Source organism: Podarcis gaigeae (genome assembly GCF_964106915.1).
Source record: "Podarcis gaigeae genome assembly, chromosome: 16".
NCBI classification, from domain to species: Eukaryota; Metazoa; Chordata; class Lepidosauria; order Squamata; family Lacertidae; genus Podarcis; species Podarcis gaigeae.
This window is the reverse complement of record NC_139693.1, coordinates 35,009,531-35,024,599: the sequence shown is the minus strand read 5'-3', so window position 1 is coordinate 35,024,599 and position 15,069 is coordinate 35,009,531. Positions and strand designations below refer to the sequence as shown.

Genomic DNA, 15,069 nt, shown 5'->3' with positions numbered 1-15,069 from the left:
CGGCGACGCGGGGACCCTTAAAAACCACAGGCATGGATGCCTGTGGACGTGGTGACTCGGTGGGCACCATTAGCACCCCCCCGACCCGTGAAGGAGCCTTTTTAAAGGCTACGGAACGGGGAACGGGGAGTGGCGCGGTGCTGAGAGTCGTCTGCTTCCCCTGCTGAGTGAAGCCGCATGCCATGGACGAAGAGCGCTGACTTTTTCCTTTGAACATTCGGATTAAAAGCAACAACCTGTGAGTAGTACGGAAATTGAACTCTAAAAGAAATTTTTTGTCTTTGAATTTGGAACGATCGGGGGAGGGTAAAAAGGAAGTCCCCCCCCCCCCCGCCTTGCAGACAATCTAAAGCAAGGACTTGAGAACTAAAGTTGAGAGAAATATCTTTGTCCCTTGTGGAGAAAACTTATTAATTTCATGATTGGACATTACAATTAATTTTGCTGGAGGAGAAGAGTCGGTTTGGAAAGTTAAAGTGCAACCCCCCCCCCCGGACCCGGGAGTGATCTGTGAGAGAGCCTGCTTAAATGATACAAACTTTGACAGCTGTCAAACTAGCTGTCAAAGCTGGGGAATAAAAGGAAACGTTGTTTCTGGTGACTTCTGCTGATCAGACTTTCTGTAATTTGGATACAAATTGACAAGAATAAAGAAAATTACCGTATTTTTCGCCCCATAGGACGCACTTTTTCCCCTCCAAAAATGAAGGGGAAATGTGTGTGCGTCCTATGGGGCGAATGCAGGCTTTCGCTGAAGCCTGGAGAGCAAGAGGCATCGGTGCGCACCGACCCCTCTCGCTCTCCAGGCTTCAGGAAGCTGTCCGCAAGCCTTGCGCGCCCGGCAGGAGCTCCCGCCGAGCGCGCAAGGCTTGGGGCGGCAGCCTGTTGCCCGAAGCACAGGGAGCCCTCCGGAGGGCTCCCCGTGCTTGGGGCGAGTGTCTGCAAGCCTTGCACGCCCGGCAGGAGCTCCCGCCAGGCGCACGAGGCTTGGGGCGGCAGCCTGTTGCCCGAAGCACGCGGAGCCCTCCGGAGGGTGCCCCGTGCTTCGGGCGAGTGTCTGCAAGCCTTGCGCGCCCGGCAGGAGCTCCCGCCAGGCGCGCGAGGCTTGGGGTGGCATCTGTTGCCCGAAGCACGCGGAGCCCTCCGGAGGGTGCCCCGTGCTTTGGGCGAGTGTCTGCAACCCTGCGCGCCCGGCAGGAGCTCCCGCCAGGCGCGCAAGGCTTGGGGCGGCAGCCTGTTGCCCGAAGCACAGGGAGCCCTCCGGAGGGCTCCCCGTGCTTCGGGCAAGTGTCTGCAAGCCTTGCACGCCCGGCAGGAGCTCCTGCCAGGCGCGCAAGGCTTGGGGCGGCAGCCTGTTGCCCGAAGCACAGGGAGCCCTCCGGAGGGCTCCCCGTGCTTCGGGCGAGTGTTTGCAAGCCTCGCGCGCCCGGCAGGAGCTCCCGCCGGGCGCGCGAGGCTTGGGGCGGCAGCCTGCCGCCCGAAGCACACGGAGCCCTCCGGAGGGTGCCCCGTGCTTCGGGCAGGCATGTGCAAGGCTTGGGGCGGCAGCCGCGGCTGGAGGGGGGAAATAATTTTTTTTTATTCATTCCCCACCCCAAAAAACGAGGTGCGTCCTATGGGCCGGTGCGTCCTATAGGACGAAAAATACGGTAAGTTATATTGGACTTTTGGATTGGAACTGAAAAGATACAAAGTAAATAAAATCCCCCTAGAGGGGAGTTTTGGAATACTGCAAGAAATGGCTATAAGTGGAAAAATACTGACTGAGCTCAATAGGACATTTTATCTCCTGGGAGAGCTCCAGGAATTACAGGGAGAGATTCAGGACCAGGAGAATATTTTGACTTTGAGAGTGACAACATTGAATGAAGAAGTAAACAACCTTGCTGGAACAGTAAGAGACTCGACACAAGTCTTTGTTGTGGAACCAAAAGTCCTTGAAGTTGAAATAGAAGTGGATGCAGTTGGGCAAAAGAAACTTAACACATATGAGAAAGTGGAAAAAGAGATTTATGAGGATTTGGCGGAAAGTTTGGTGGAAAATGAAGGTGAAGCCATAATGTTGTGGAAGATCAAGGCAGATCAGAGGCCTGTTAGTTTAAGTGAGATCAAGATGGAAGTTGGAGATTTTGGGACATACAAAACTAAAAAAAATTAAGGAACAAAATTTGAGCTCCACTTTTAAATTCAGAGGCCTGTATGGAAGAAGAATGGTCGTTATTGGGACAGATCCTCCTCGAGATTTGGTGTTGAACACAAAGGATGGTCAAAAAATCCGGCAGAGTGAAATGGAAAGAGCTTTAAGAGCCTCGGAAGTTTGGGATCCAGGCTGAGAACTGATGGACTGATGGACACTGGTTTGGGGATCAAACCGGGAAAGGGAGGGTGGGACTTGGGAATCCAAAGGGTGTTAAAATATAGTTTGTTAAGTTTTCTTTTTTTCTTTTTTTAACTTTTGTGATTTTTATGGAATGTGGGGAAATTGTGGAAGGGAAATTTGGGTCGATTTTAGGAGAAAGGTTTAAGATTAAGTGAAAATGGGGTTTATTAAATTAATTAGAAATAAGGTTTTTAATATTAATTGAGAAATGGAAGAAAGAAGAAATGGAAAATAAATAGCAGTAATAAAGAAATTATTAAGTTAAGGTTGAGAAATATGATAAGAACTTGTTGAGCAGATAATATAAATTGGAATGCAAGAAGGGGAGGGGGGAGGAAGTCTGAGAAATAAGGTAAAAGAAGATAAGGTTTTTCCTTTTTTAAATATTATGTATGTTTGTTGTCTTCTTTTTTGGATATTTTTTGTGTTGTTTTTTTCTTTTGTTTGTTCTTTGTTTTTCTTACTATTTGGAAAATTTCCAATAAATATTATATTAAAAAAAAAAACAAAAAAAACCAGCACCTCAGCTTAGATGATGTCCTGCACAAATCTGCCTAGGACCCTCGTACTTACGGGACCGCCTCTCCTGGTATACCCCGCAGAGAACCTTAAGGTCCATAAATAACAACACTTTGGAGGTCCCGAGCCTCAAGGAGGTTAAATCGGTTTCAACTAGGGCCAGGGCCTTTTCAGCACTGGCCTCAACTTGGTGGAACGCTCTGTCACAAGAGACCAGGGCCCTGCGGGATTTGGCATCTTTCCACAGGACCTGCAAGACGGAGCTATTCTGCTGGCCTTCGGGCTTAGACTCACTCTGACCCCTTATATGGGATTTGGTATATAAATTTTGCCTTGGCGTTTTTGCTGGCCCATGTAGGACCAGCATGGACAGCTGGTTCAGGTGAATATCTGATGTTTCCGCCCTTTATGGTCTTGATTTATGGGCTACTACAAAAATGAGGCCCATAAATCAAGCCGCATTTAATTAACTGTTTGTTTGTTGTTGTTGTTTTCTGTTACGTTTTATTGTAATTTATATTTGGTGTTAGCCGCCCTAAGCCCAGCCCTGGCCGGGGAGGGCAGGGTATAAATAAAAAAATCAAGAAATTAATTAAGATTAATGAAGTCTCCGGCCTGCCAGCGTAACAGGCAGAAAGAGGCCATGCTGCCCTTCACGTCAATGGAAGGCGCTGGCGGTAGTGTGGTTTTCCTGTCCCATGTCTACTTTTTAGGCTTCTCTCTATGCACCAGGAGATAAGGTAACAGAATGCAGGTGCTGTTAAGATGGTGGGGGGAACAGACAGACCAGAACTATGCAGCAGTATGCTGGGAAACTCTCCTGTTGCAAGCTATAGTGAACATAGTCTGAACAAGAGAGCTAATTTGTAAGGGAGAGAACGTTTAGATTTTCAGTTTTATCCAAACACTCGGAGACTGTCCTTGCTGGTTCAGGGCTAGGTTGGAGGCATGAGATATCCATGCATGAACTTCCTTTAAAGCAATTCCAGTTAGAATGCCAGTATATATACATATAATATGATATCATGTTTGATGAACTAACTCGGGAAATGGCACATGGGGAAAAATGGGAATATTGCAGGAGTGTTACCTGTGCGGTTCTGTCCGTCAGCAGACATTATCAGCAGCAATAAACAGCAAAGTGTTAAAAAGCTCATTCAGCGTTTCACTTCTGCACTGCTAAAACCCCCCAATAGGAGTCTAATTAACTTGAAAAACCACAGAGCCCACCCAAAGCATCACATTACTTGAAGACTTGAGTCATTATTTATTTGCTATAAGCCTGGTCAATCATAAGAAAGCAGTTATTACGCTTAGTAATAATTAAAAAACTAAGCTACCTGAATGCAACTGTTTATATAATCTCAAGGAAAAGAACTGAACAAGGAACTAAAGTGGATCTGAGTATCCGATTGGCTGCTACCCACAAAATCTGCATCAAACCTCCTTAAATATGTCATACAGCCAAAGCACAGTTGAGAAATGTATTACATTTTGAAAATACCCTTGTACATATTTTTTTATTTCCACCCCCTTTTTTTCTTACTTTCCTCAAATGAAAGGGAAAGCAGCTCACAAAACAGTCGGGGGGGTTTGCCTGCTAGTGATGACATCTCCCATTTTTGTGGCTGCTTTATCACACACCCTATGGGACACACCCTAAGTGCTTTCTTTGGGGGGGGGGTCACATGTGTCCAATGCAATTAATTGACTGTTGCTCCAAGTAGAAGACCTCAAACGTTTTAATAAAATACTGCACTGCAATGAATTAAGTTACAGTTTGGTCACATACCTGAACCTCAACAAGCATTGCCATGTCCATAAACATTTCGTGCAGCTCATGTATACTGGATTCCAGTTTTATAATATCTTTGTGACGTGACTCGATTTCATCAAGAGCTTCTCTAGTAATTTTGGTGTCTAAAATAATCTTTGGGGAAGAAGAAAATATGCATTGGAATTTTTCCATTTATTGGAGAAATAGTACACACACAGACAGACAGACATTTAGGTTGTAAGCCTGTGAGCAGACCTTCTTAATTCTACAAGCACACTGCCTTGTTTTCATTTTAAGCACTCCAGAAATGTTATACATACAAGGGAAGCAAAGTAGGCGTGAAATACATACGTCAGAAGTGAAGATAGAAAGATTGCCACTTTCCAGCATTTCTTCCAGCTCTTCATCAGAAGTGTTTTTTCCAGCTAGTAAGAAATTATAGACGTCCATTTGTTACATGCTGCAAAATAGCTACTTGCTCAGAAGCTGAAAGGAAACGTCAGCCTCTCACCAAGAGGAAATTGACAGTGTGGAGAGATGACTCCTCTTAAGCTACTTCATCAGAAGTGCAACAGGCGTATGCTTAGTATTTAAGTGGACAGCTTCTGCTACACTTCTACTAACAATTATTATTGCTGCATATTTATATAAAATATATTACTTCCTTCAACTGCTCAGAGCACTTATATTATTCACAGCGGCGGAGGAAACCGCTCGGGCGCCTGGGGTGGCATGCGCAGGGGTGGGGCAAGCCGCCTATAGGGGCGGGGCGCACCTCAGGGCCTCTGGAGTCTGCCTCCTCCCACTCAGCCGCCCTACAGCTGGGGAGGGAGGCAGCAGGTGGACCATTTGGGCAGTGCAGAGCCTGTTCGTGCCCAAGTCACAGCGTCTCTCCCAGGAGAGATGTGTGGCTCGGGCGCGCCGCAGGCCCTGTGGTGAGAGCCGCCCCGCATTTTGTCACCCCCCTCAGTGGTGACACCCGGGCAGACCGCACCCACCGCACCCCCTTCCTCTGCCCCTGATTATTCAGTAATCTTTTAAAAAGGTCTGGGAAACCTGTGGCCCTTCGAGATGTTGTTGAACTGCAAATCCACCACGACCACCACCGACCATTGGTCATGCAAGCTGGGGCTGATGGGAGGTCCAACAACCATTGGAGGGCTACAGGCTCCCCATCTGTGGTTTAAATGCGTTTCATCAGCAGACCCTCCTACATTCTCAAGAGCAACTAAGGAGGACTAGAAACAAATGTATTACTGCCTCCCAAGGGCCATGTACAACTTCATCTGCCTCATCCTCCAGAGGGAAGAACCTAGAAACTGGTCGCCAATTGCCAAGGTGCCGAGGAGACTGATGCACACTATCCTATCCACAACTATTATTGTATGTTGGGGCGGATTTTAATTGTAAGCCACCCTGAGAGCCAAACCATGGCTGGAAAAAACGGATCTAAATTGCTAATCATGTTCAGTTCTCACGCTACAGAGAGCAGCGATGGGGAAACGTCAGGGATGGGAATCACGCAGTCCTCCAAATGCTGCTGGACTCCTGAATCAGATAATCCCTAGCCAGAATGGCCAATGGTGAAATGATCCTGGAAGTTGCATTCCAACAACTTATGGAGAGCTGCAAGTTCGCCATCCTGGTAGTACGTTTTCCTAACTGCAAGCATCTTACATGTCAGATTGCCTGGCACTGGGGAAGGGGTGGGATCAGCCCTAGTTAACAGAACAACAAGCATTCAGATTATTCAGGGCTATCACCACAATGATGTATGGATCAAGGAAGCAGTGCTGTTAACAACCCTGCTGCCCCATTCTGCAAATTTTATTGCAAAGTTCTCGTTTGTATAGCATCTTTTGTATATATGCATTTTATTTATAAATATATTTGTATTTCACTATTCATAAAAAAATATGTAAGCAGTTTATGACATATACAAAATTAAAAACCACTTCTTTTGTTTAGGAGATCAGCTATTATAGAAGGCTGTTTTCTTAACTGCTTGCATAATCCTGACAGCACAAAAAAGCTTTCAGCAGTACTAAGTAATAAAGGGAATCCCTTACTTATTTCTAGCTGCCGCCGTATCTGATCCTTGGTACGTTCCCGAAAGCATGTCTGGGTTGTATTATATGTTGTCATGACCTCCACAAACTTCCGGGCCAACACTGTATGCTGGGATTAGATATAAATAACATTTGCAAAGTTACTTTTAGGACTTGTTTTTATATGTAAAGCATATTGCTCTTCCATATGCCTATGAGCCCACCCCATCCCCAAAGGGGACTTTAGGAGGATGCTGAGAGTTGTTTGCGATCCCACTGGCCCTTTCACAGAACTACAGTTCCCAAGCTTCCCTGGGGAGACTGGGTGACGATGAAACTAGCAGTCTGGAGCATAGCTACTGTAGCCTTTGCAATTTTGAAGCCAAATTTGAAGATGGAGCTGTTCCCTCTGGGCTTCAGTCTGGGCCCAGTTTGACCCCCCTCTATGGGATCCTGTAAGTTATCTCTTTGGCCATTTTATCGGCTCATGTGAGACCAACATAGATAGCTGGCCCCGAGGAATATTTGAGGTTCCTGACCCCCATGGTTGTAATTCGTGGGCAGTTATTTCATTTTATCCTGATTCGAATTTTTAAGCTGTACTTTAATCAATTGTTTGATTGTGTTTTAATGTATTTGATATTTGATGTTAGCTGCCCTGAGCCCGGTTTTGGCCAGGGAGGGCGGGGTATAAATAAAAATTTCTTTATCTACTTACTTACTTACTTACAATTATGCAGAATGCACTACTCGTTCCAAAAGCAGGCCAACCCCCTTTGGGAGGATAGCAAAGAACTGACATTGGACCAGTGCAGACCTTGCAGCTCTAAAGGGAAACAGCTGTACGGGGTCATGCTGGCAGCTTCAAGGCAGTGGGGAGCTGTCTAATGACTGCCTTGCTGCTCACCCAGATGCAGCACAGCTCACATCCAGGCATCTAGTTCTGTGAATCATCCCCTTTGTTTCCCATTTTAGTGCTTGCGGGGGACTTAACTTTCAAACTGAATTATTGAACACACACAAAATAATGAGAAAACAAACCATAAACTCAAGCAGAAAAGAGCTACCATTTCCTAACACACATCTCTCTCTCTCTCTCTCTCTCTCTCTCTCTCTCTCTCTCTTTAAAATTCTCTTCAGGGCACCTACCAGCCATACCATACCTGTGATTTTCGTATTCTGACATCAGCTGAAGTTCGATTAACATTATCATGTCGAGCTAAATTTTGTTCTATGGCTGCAAAACAGACAAAAGCAATTCGTAGAACTTAAGATGCCACACACAGTTACTTCCCATCTCTCCTTACCATAAAATGGAAATTGCATTAAAAAATTACATTTCCTACAGAAACAAAACTCAAGTCAAGAATTAAATCCTATAAATAGCAAATGGATCATCTAAGAGCCTAACCCTATTTAGCCAAAACAGCACTATCAATGCACAAGAAAAAGGGAGATAGCAGCAGGCCAGGAGGGGGCCATCAAATTTTAAGTATCAATCATTTTTTCTTAAATAACTTTAAAAGGCTGGGCTGGGGTGGGGTGGACACAACAAAAGCTATTCAATGAGGACAGAGGATGCTCAGTGTGTACAGAATGCTGTCTGTTGGGCATAGGAAAATTGACAAGGAGGAGAAAAATGCAAAACCCTAGAAGACAACACAGCTGGCTGACTAGCTGGAACTCTGAACAGGAGGACCCGGCGCTGCAAATTTCTGTTGCAGGCACCATTTGTTAGTTTGAAACAACAGAGGCTGGAGGGCCAGCTTGGAAACAAGTGGCTAGCTGGAAAGAGCCAGCTGCTATGCTTGCTGTTGCAATTTTCATAATAATCATTATATTATGAAGAATCTAGAAGGTGACTCTACAGCTGATGGTCATTTCTACTTTTTAATATACAGTTGTACCTTGGTTCTCGAACGCCTTGTGACTCGAACATTTTGGCTCCCGAACGCTGCAAACCTGGAAGTGATTGTTTCGGTTTGCAAACGCTTTTTGGAAGCCAAACGTCTGACGCAGCTTCCACAGCTTCCGATTTGAGTGCAAGAAGCTCCTGCAGCCAATCAGAAGCTGCACCTTGGTTTTTTAACATTTTTGGAAGTTGAACGGACTACCAGAACGCATTCCGTCCGAGAACCAAGGTACGACTGCAATTTGTTTAAAGAATAGCAATTGCCTTCCGATGCATTGGGGGACAGAAGAAGGGAGCCTTTAGGGGAAACTCACATTGTTACTAGAATGGAAGCTGGAACTACCTGCCTGATACAAACTGCCTCATATGCTGCTCACCATGCCTCTGTGGATCTTTACACTGACCTCTTTGCTTTCGCTGTGAAGCAGGCCTGCAAGCAGCCTGTGCCCCTTGAAGTCAAATTTCGCCCACCACCCTGTGATCTGTCAGTCTCGTTTCTGCAGTTCCAGGCTGTCAGCGACAGCAGCCACCATCGTTATGTAACGTGTTTCCTCCTTGGCAGCAGTTGGCCAGTGGAAAGAGGAAGGATGGCACTGGAAGGCAATGCCAGTACTAAGGGCACTGCAAAAGTGTTTAGGCCGTGAGGAGTCGGGGGTTGGGGTGGGGAGAGAACAAAGCTTTGCCTAAGCAAACCATGGTTTGCTTGGTAATCCGTATGATAACTTGTAGCTAACTCTTGGTTTGTTAAACAAGCCACGGCTTAGTGCTACATGTGAAACAGACCATTCGTGAGCTACCATTTTTGCCTGGTAGGCTGCGTTTGGCTTGACTAGCAGCAAGGCTGTGCACGCCTGCTGTAAGGCTATAAAAGCCTACCAATGACACCGTTACACAACTATGGCCTGACTTGTGTTACTTTGCCCTCAGCTATGTGACACAGTATTTTAGGAATCAGGCCTTTAGTGTGCTATAGATGTAACAATAACAGCACTTACTTTTCAACTTAGCACGAACGATATTTGCTGTTTTCCTGATCTCTTTGTTCAGTTCTTCAAGTTCTTCCTTTGTTTCTTAAAAAGGAGGAATTTTGAAACATATTTTAGAGCTGTTTATGACAAACGACAGCTTAAGAATAAGCTTTGCTTATTAAGTGCTCCCGCCCCTCAGAAAACAGCCCCCAAATTCTGCATTGTTCTTATTTAGACTAGTCTCTTTTATCGTCTTGTATTATGAAAAAACTTTAATTAATTAAAAGAAAGAAAACAGTACCCAGACATAGTGGTGTGCTGTTTCTGGCTAAAGGATCCCCAGACCCTGCAGAGATCCTTGCACCAGAAAGAACACTGCCCTGCTCCAGGCTCGTCCTATATGGCTGGAATGATCCTGGACTGAGTCAATGCAAAGTGGTTGCAGGCCCTTGCTTCCTATATGTCACGGCAAGGACCACAGGCAGAGAAAGAGCAGCTGGAGGAAGCCTGCTTCTCTCTCCTAGGAGCCAGAAACAACTGCAGAAATAATTTGGCTCCAACTGCAAGTTGCCCTGGAACAGCAGAATGGGGGGAAACCACACTCTGGACTCTGCCACTAACTAGGGGACTAAGGACTGCTGGAGTGATTTGTTTACTTAAAGACTGGGGGAGAGCTGACTTCAATACCACTGAGAAGATGCAACTTGAAAAAGTGAATTTACTTTATTACAATCACAGACCAGCATAAATATTTAAATTGAAAAAGTGAAATCTGAAATGGTTTGCTTTATTATACCCTTACCACTCGTTTTCCCTTTTGTGTTGTGTCTATTTCTATTGGTTTATTTGGTCTACAGTCTTTAAATATTCATGTCTATTAGACACTGAGGCTGTAGGCAAGGACTGCCTTATCTTTTGACACCTGCACTTTATTAGTGATTGAAAAATAATAATTCCAGTTTTATATCATCTTCCAAATCAAGCTAGCAGACAAGAAACAGCTGCAATCAATTTACACTTTACATAACCACAGACATCCGTTTAAAATTTAAATGATTTCTTATAAAACAATGCTCTATATATCTGAGCCTCCATTAGCGGATCATTGTCGTCCCACCCCCTGCCAGCCAAACAACTGTACCAAGCACTGCTTCGTATTTCTCTAGAGAATAGTGTATGCTGCATTTAGCTCATTCTGCTCTTAGATGTATAGAGAGCTAAAATTAGCTCATGATCACAACTGTTAGGGAAACAAGTGGATTTTTAAAAGACTCGTGCTCAATAGGCATGGCATAGTTAAGCCAAATAACTAAGTTTCTTTTTTAAAAAAAAAAAAAATCTACCTTACCTCTAGGCATGCTTACTTGAAAGTAAGCCTTGGTGGTGTCAGTGAAAATGCACTACCAGCCTTAGACTCACAAATGCTGATGGAACTACCCTAGCTTAAATCCTTGCGTTTTCATTTTATCTGGACTCTAGGCTTGGATGGGAGGGCCTGATCTGAAGATTTGAGGTGGCGGAAGCAAGCATTTGGGGTGAAAAGGTATAGATTGCTCTGTCAGGACAATAAAAGATGCTGTTCCAGCACTATCAGGCTGAGGCAGGCCTCAATGGATGGAGTTCGGGCCCGTGCAATTTTTTAACCATGACCTCAATACAGCACCAATTTTTTATGGTTGCAGTATAAAAAACAAATCATACACAACACAGGGCAGGGATCGGCAGAGGCAAGGGGAGGCTGTGTGCCTGCGTGTGTGCATGTCTCTGTCCATGTGCATGAAAGCATGCTGGTTAGAGAGTGAGATGGTGACACCCACTTTCAGTGACACTCGTTGCTGGCAAGGAGTCTCCGAGGGTTGGCCAAGGGTGAATGCAGCCCTCAGGCCAAAGCAAGCTAGCCAGCCTTGCTCTCTGGGGAAAGAGAAACTCATTATCACATCCTCCTTTTCCAGCCCAGTCCCTACAAGTGTTACAAGATGCACCTGCCTTCTTCATAAAAGCTGGCCTGGCACTCCTTCTCCTGATATGCTACTCTTGTTTGCAAGGTGCAAGTTGGTGGTTTGTTTGTTTTTTCACAGTGTATGGGTAGAAGGCTGAGGGACGTGGGTGGCGCTGTGGGTTAAACCACAGAGCCTAGGACTTGCCGATCAGAAGGTCGGCGGTTCGAATCCCCGCGATGGAGTGAGCTTCCGTTGCTCAGTTCCTGCTCCTGGCAACCTAGCAGTTCGAAAGCACGTCAAAGTGCATGTAGATAAATAGGTACCGCTCTGGCGGGAAGGTAAACGGCGTTTCCGTGTGCTGCTCTGGTTTGCCAGAAGCGGCTTAGTCATGCTGGCCACATGACCCGGAAGCTGTACGCCGGCTCCCTCGGCCAATAAAGCAAGATGAGCGCTGCAACCCCAGAGTCGGCCATGACTGGACCTAATGGTCAGGGGTACCTTTACCTTTACCTTATGGCTAGAAGATTCTCTGCTAGAAAATTCTCTCTGGAGAATATTCTCCACAAACTGTAAATTCTAACGTAAGAACCAGTTTTACAACCCACATTTAAAAAAACCTAGTAAATAATGAATCAAGCTGTGATATTGCCAGTGTAAGTAATGAATAATGATTTTTTTTTTTATCCAGTTACATAACTCGGCATTTGGTCATTCACCATTTGTGTTTTATTTACTGGAAATAATAGCATTCATTTTAAAATTTATATTGCTTTTATTAGTGTTGCACTGGAAATACTGTACCATGTAGATATGCTTATTCAAGAACGTACTCAAGTAGTGGACCTGAGGGTTTTTTTTTAATTCCTTCCACTTTAAAAGCTACACTTTATACATACACAACATAATTAGAATTCAAAGTTGATGGTAAATATACGGTTAGTGGCAGGCTTAGTGATTAATGTGAGTCATTCATGTTGAATTTTCAATTTCAAGTTTGGTCCAAAAAAAAAAAAAACAAAGAATGTAATTCACTGCATTGCCCCATTGAATAAATGTGTCTGTGCAGTTTTTGGTTGCCATCTGAACAAGTTTACCCATGAATAAACATGTATATTAACTAATTATATAATTTTCAATGCATTAAAATGAATATTCTCCTATTTTAAATGAAATTTCTCTAATATTCTCATTAATCGAGAATATTCTCCAAAAGAGTATTCTCGAGAATTTTACATCACTAGTGTGGACCACTCCAACACCACAACCTGCAGAATGGAGCACTAGTCTAGGAGAAGCATAGCCACCTAGTTCCACAAAATGTGTAACTAGCTGTGCTGACCGCCCCCTGGCCATATAGAAAGCATTTAGGGAGCCAGAGCATCAGCTCAAAACCATAACCTTTTCCCCTCCTTGGGAGCACCTTGCAATGTTTCCTGCAAAGAACCATGTTTAGCAAACATTACACAGAGACCAAAATTTCCTTGTGGATTTTGTGAGAAATGGCAGGAGCTGGCTAAGGCCAGATGAATCTTTCTCACAGCATCCACAAAAGAAAGGGGGAAAGCAAAAAAATAAATTAAATGCCCCTAATAACCCCCATCATGGCAGAATGCCACACTGAGAAGCAGTTTCCTGCGCAGGCACTGGTTGTTGGGGACAGGTGTGGCACACAGATTCCTAGTATGCACAAGCACCAAAGAGGTTACAGAGGAAGCGATGCCACCCACAGAAAACACCTGGACCTTTCCAAGGTAGGCTTGCCTTCCAAGTTAGATGCTCTTCTAGCTGCACTCGCTAACCCATCACAGACTATAACCTTTCACACAAATTCAGTGAGCATGCATTTTCAGAGTCACAAAATGAAAAGCTTACTGTCTTTAGGATGTGTGGCAGAAAGAATAACGCTGTGCTTCTTCTTCACTTCTTCCACAACGTCTGCTATTTTGGTAATGTACTTTCTAACTTCCTCAACCTTTAAAGAGAACATCAATGAGAGAGAGAAATGAATAAATTCAGCAAAGGGAGAGGTAGCTTTCCTTCTAATCACAACATGTCAATAACCCGTTGAAATACTAAATCCACAGTTCATTTGTCTGCATGGGTCCATTAGGTAGCGCCTAGCAAGAGAGGATGTCCTAGAACGAGGAGGAACAACAACACACCCCTTTTCTGTCAGTGAAGCAGGGTATTTTCCATTTCATAAGTTTATCAGTAACAATGACTGGACACCAACTGCTGATACAATATTAGGCAAGCTTGGTTGTTTCAGAAGATTTTAGCTTTGTTTACCAAGTACAAGTAAAATAAGCATGCTAAATGGGACCAATCTCTCGGGTATCAGAAATTTCCCAGAAAACCCATATTACAGTTTGCTGTAAGCAGTGCTTTTATCTGGGGGGACGAAGGGCGAAGCATACCCCTAAACATTTTGCGAATCTAAGTTTGGCCTCATTAAGGGGCAGTATTTCAATATGAGTAGGAAAATGAGACTACCCCTAAACATTTTTTAAGAAAAAAAGCACTGGCTGTAAGTCAAGCTACATTCAAATTATTGCACAAATTTATCTAAGACATTTTCACATTATGTTATGTTATCATTATTTCAATGTGATAGGAGTGCTCCAAAGGATAAGTATTTTCTGAGAGCAACTAGAATAGCTCAGTCAGTAGAGCATGAGGCTCTTAATCTTAGGGTCAAGGGTTCGAGCCCCAAGTTGGACAAAAAGATGCCTGTATTGCCAGAGGTTGGGGCTAGACGACCCTCATGGTCCCTTTCAACTCTAGAATTCTATGATTCATACCTCCCCTGTCTGGCTCTTTTGAATTTGTTCACATATTCCGATCGATACCCAAATAACAAGGAACTGATTTCACATCTTTTGACAGCAACCCATGTCACAATTGTCACGTTTTGGAAGACATTTGATCTCAATAATCTGGACTACTGGTATTCCAAGACTTGGCAAATTGCCCTTCTTGAAAAAAAAAGTCTCACGTAAGTTAAAAGTGCTTGAGATCACTTGTTCGTCATTTGGTCTAATTTTATTTTATATACAAACACAGTGGCTCAGGTGTGTCAGGTACCACAGGTCCATGCAAGTGTTTGGAATGAGTACTGTTGATGGTTGGTGTTGTACAAAATGAAAATATGTAATTGTTTTGATTTAGGCCACACTTCCTTTTCCCTTTAATATGTTTTGTTATTGACTTAGTAAACTGCATATTCCTTTATTTCCAACTTTGACAATTCCCCGCTTTTCTTTTTAAACTATCTTTTTCTTTCTTTTCTTTTTTCTGTGTCTATTTGTAGTTATTACAATTTAACTAAAAATGTTGGGAGGGGGCAAATTAATTTAATTTATTACCCGCCCAGGTAAGTTACAGATGCCCTGGTCAAAGAAAGAGGAAAGATATTGCTGGTGAAAGGTGATCATTACTTCACCAAGTTGTGATGGTTCTCTTATACACATGCCAGGACTGAGATGAAGGTTGGAAAACAGCAAGGAGAGAATTACCTTTAAACTA

The 15,069-nt window shown here is 44.1% G+C and overlaps 1 protein-coding gene across 2 annotated transcripts in view; it reads right to left on the bottom strand.

The window, feature by feature from the left end:
- The window catches only part of STX2 (syntaxin 2), a 33,055-nt gene that overhangs the window by 8,168 nt on the left and 9,818 nt on the right, over positions 1–15,069 (bottom strand). For both annotated transcript variants that reach the window (XM_083717634.1, XM_083717633.1), the window contains exons 3-8: positions 13,417–13,516; positions 9,632–9,706; positions 7,888–7,961; positions 6,746–6,854; positions 5,028–5,101; positions 4,692–4,829 (exon numbers count right to left, since the gene is read on the bottom strand). In XM_083717634.1, coding sequence (XP_083573760.1) covers positions 4,692–4,829; positions 5,028–5,101; positions 6,746–6,854; positions 7,888–7,961; positions 9,632–9,706; positions 13,417–13,516 — 570 coding nt within the window. The remainder of the gene's footprint in view (positions 1–4,691; positions 4,830–5,027; positions 5,102–6,745; positions 6,855–7,887; positions 7,962–9,631; positions 9,707–13,416; positions 13,517–15,069) is intronic.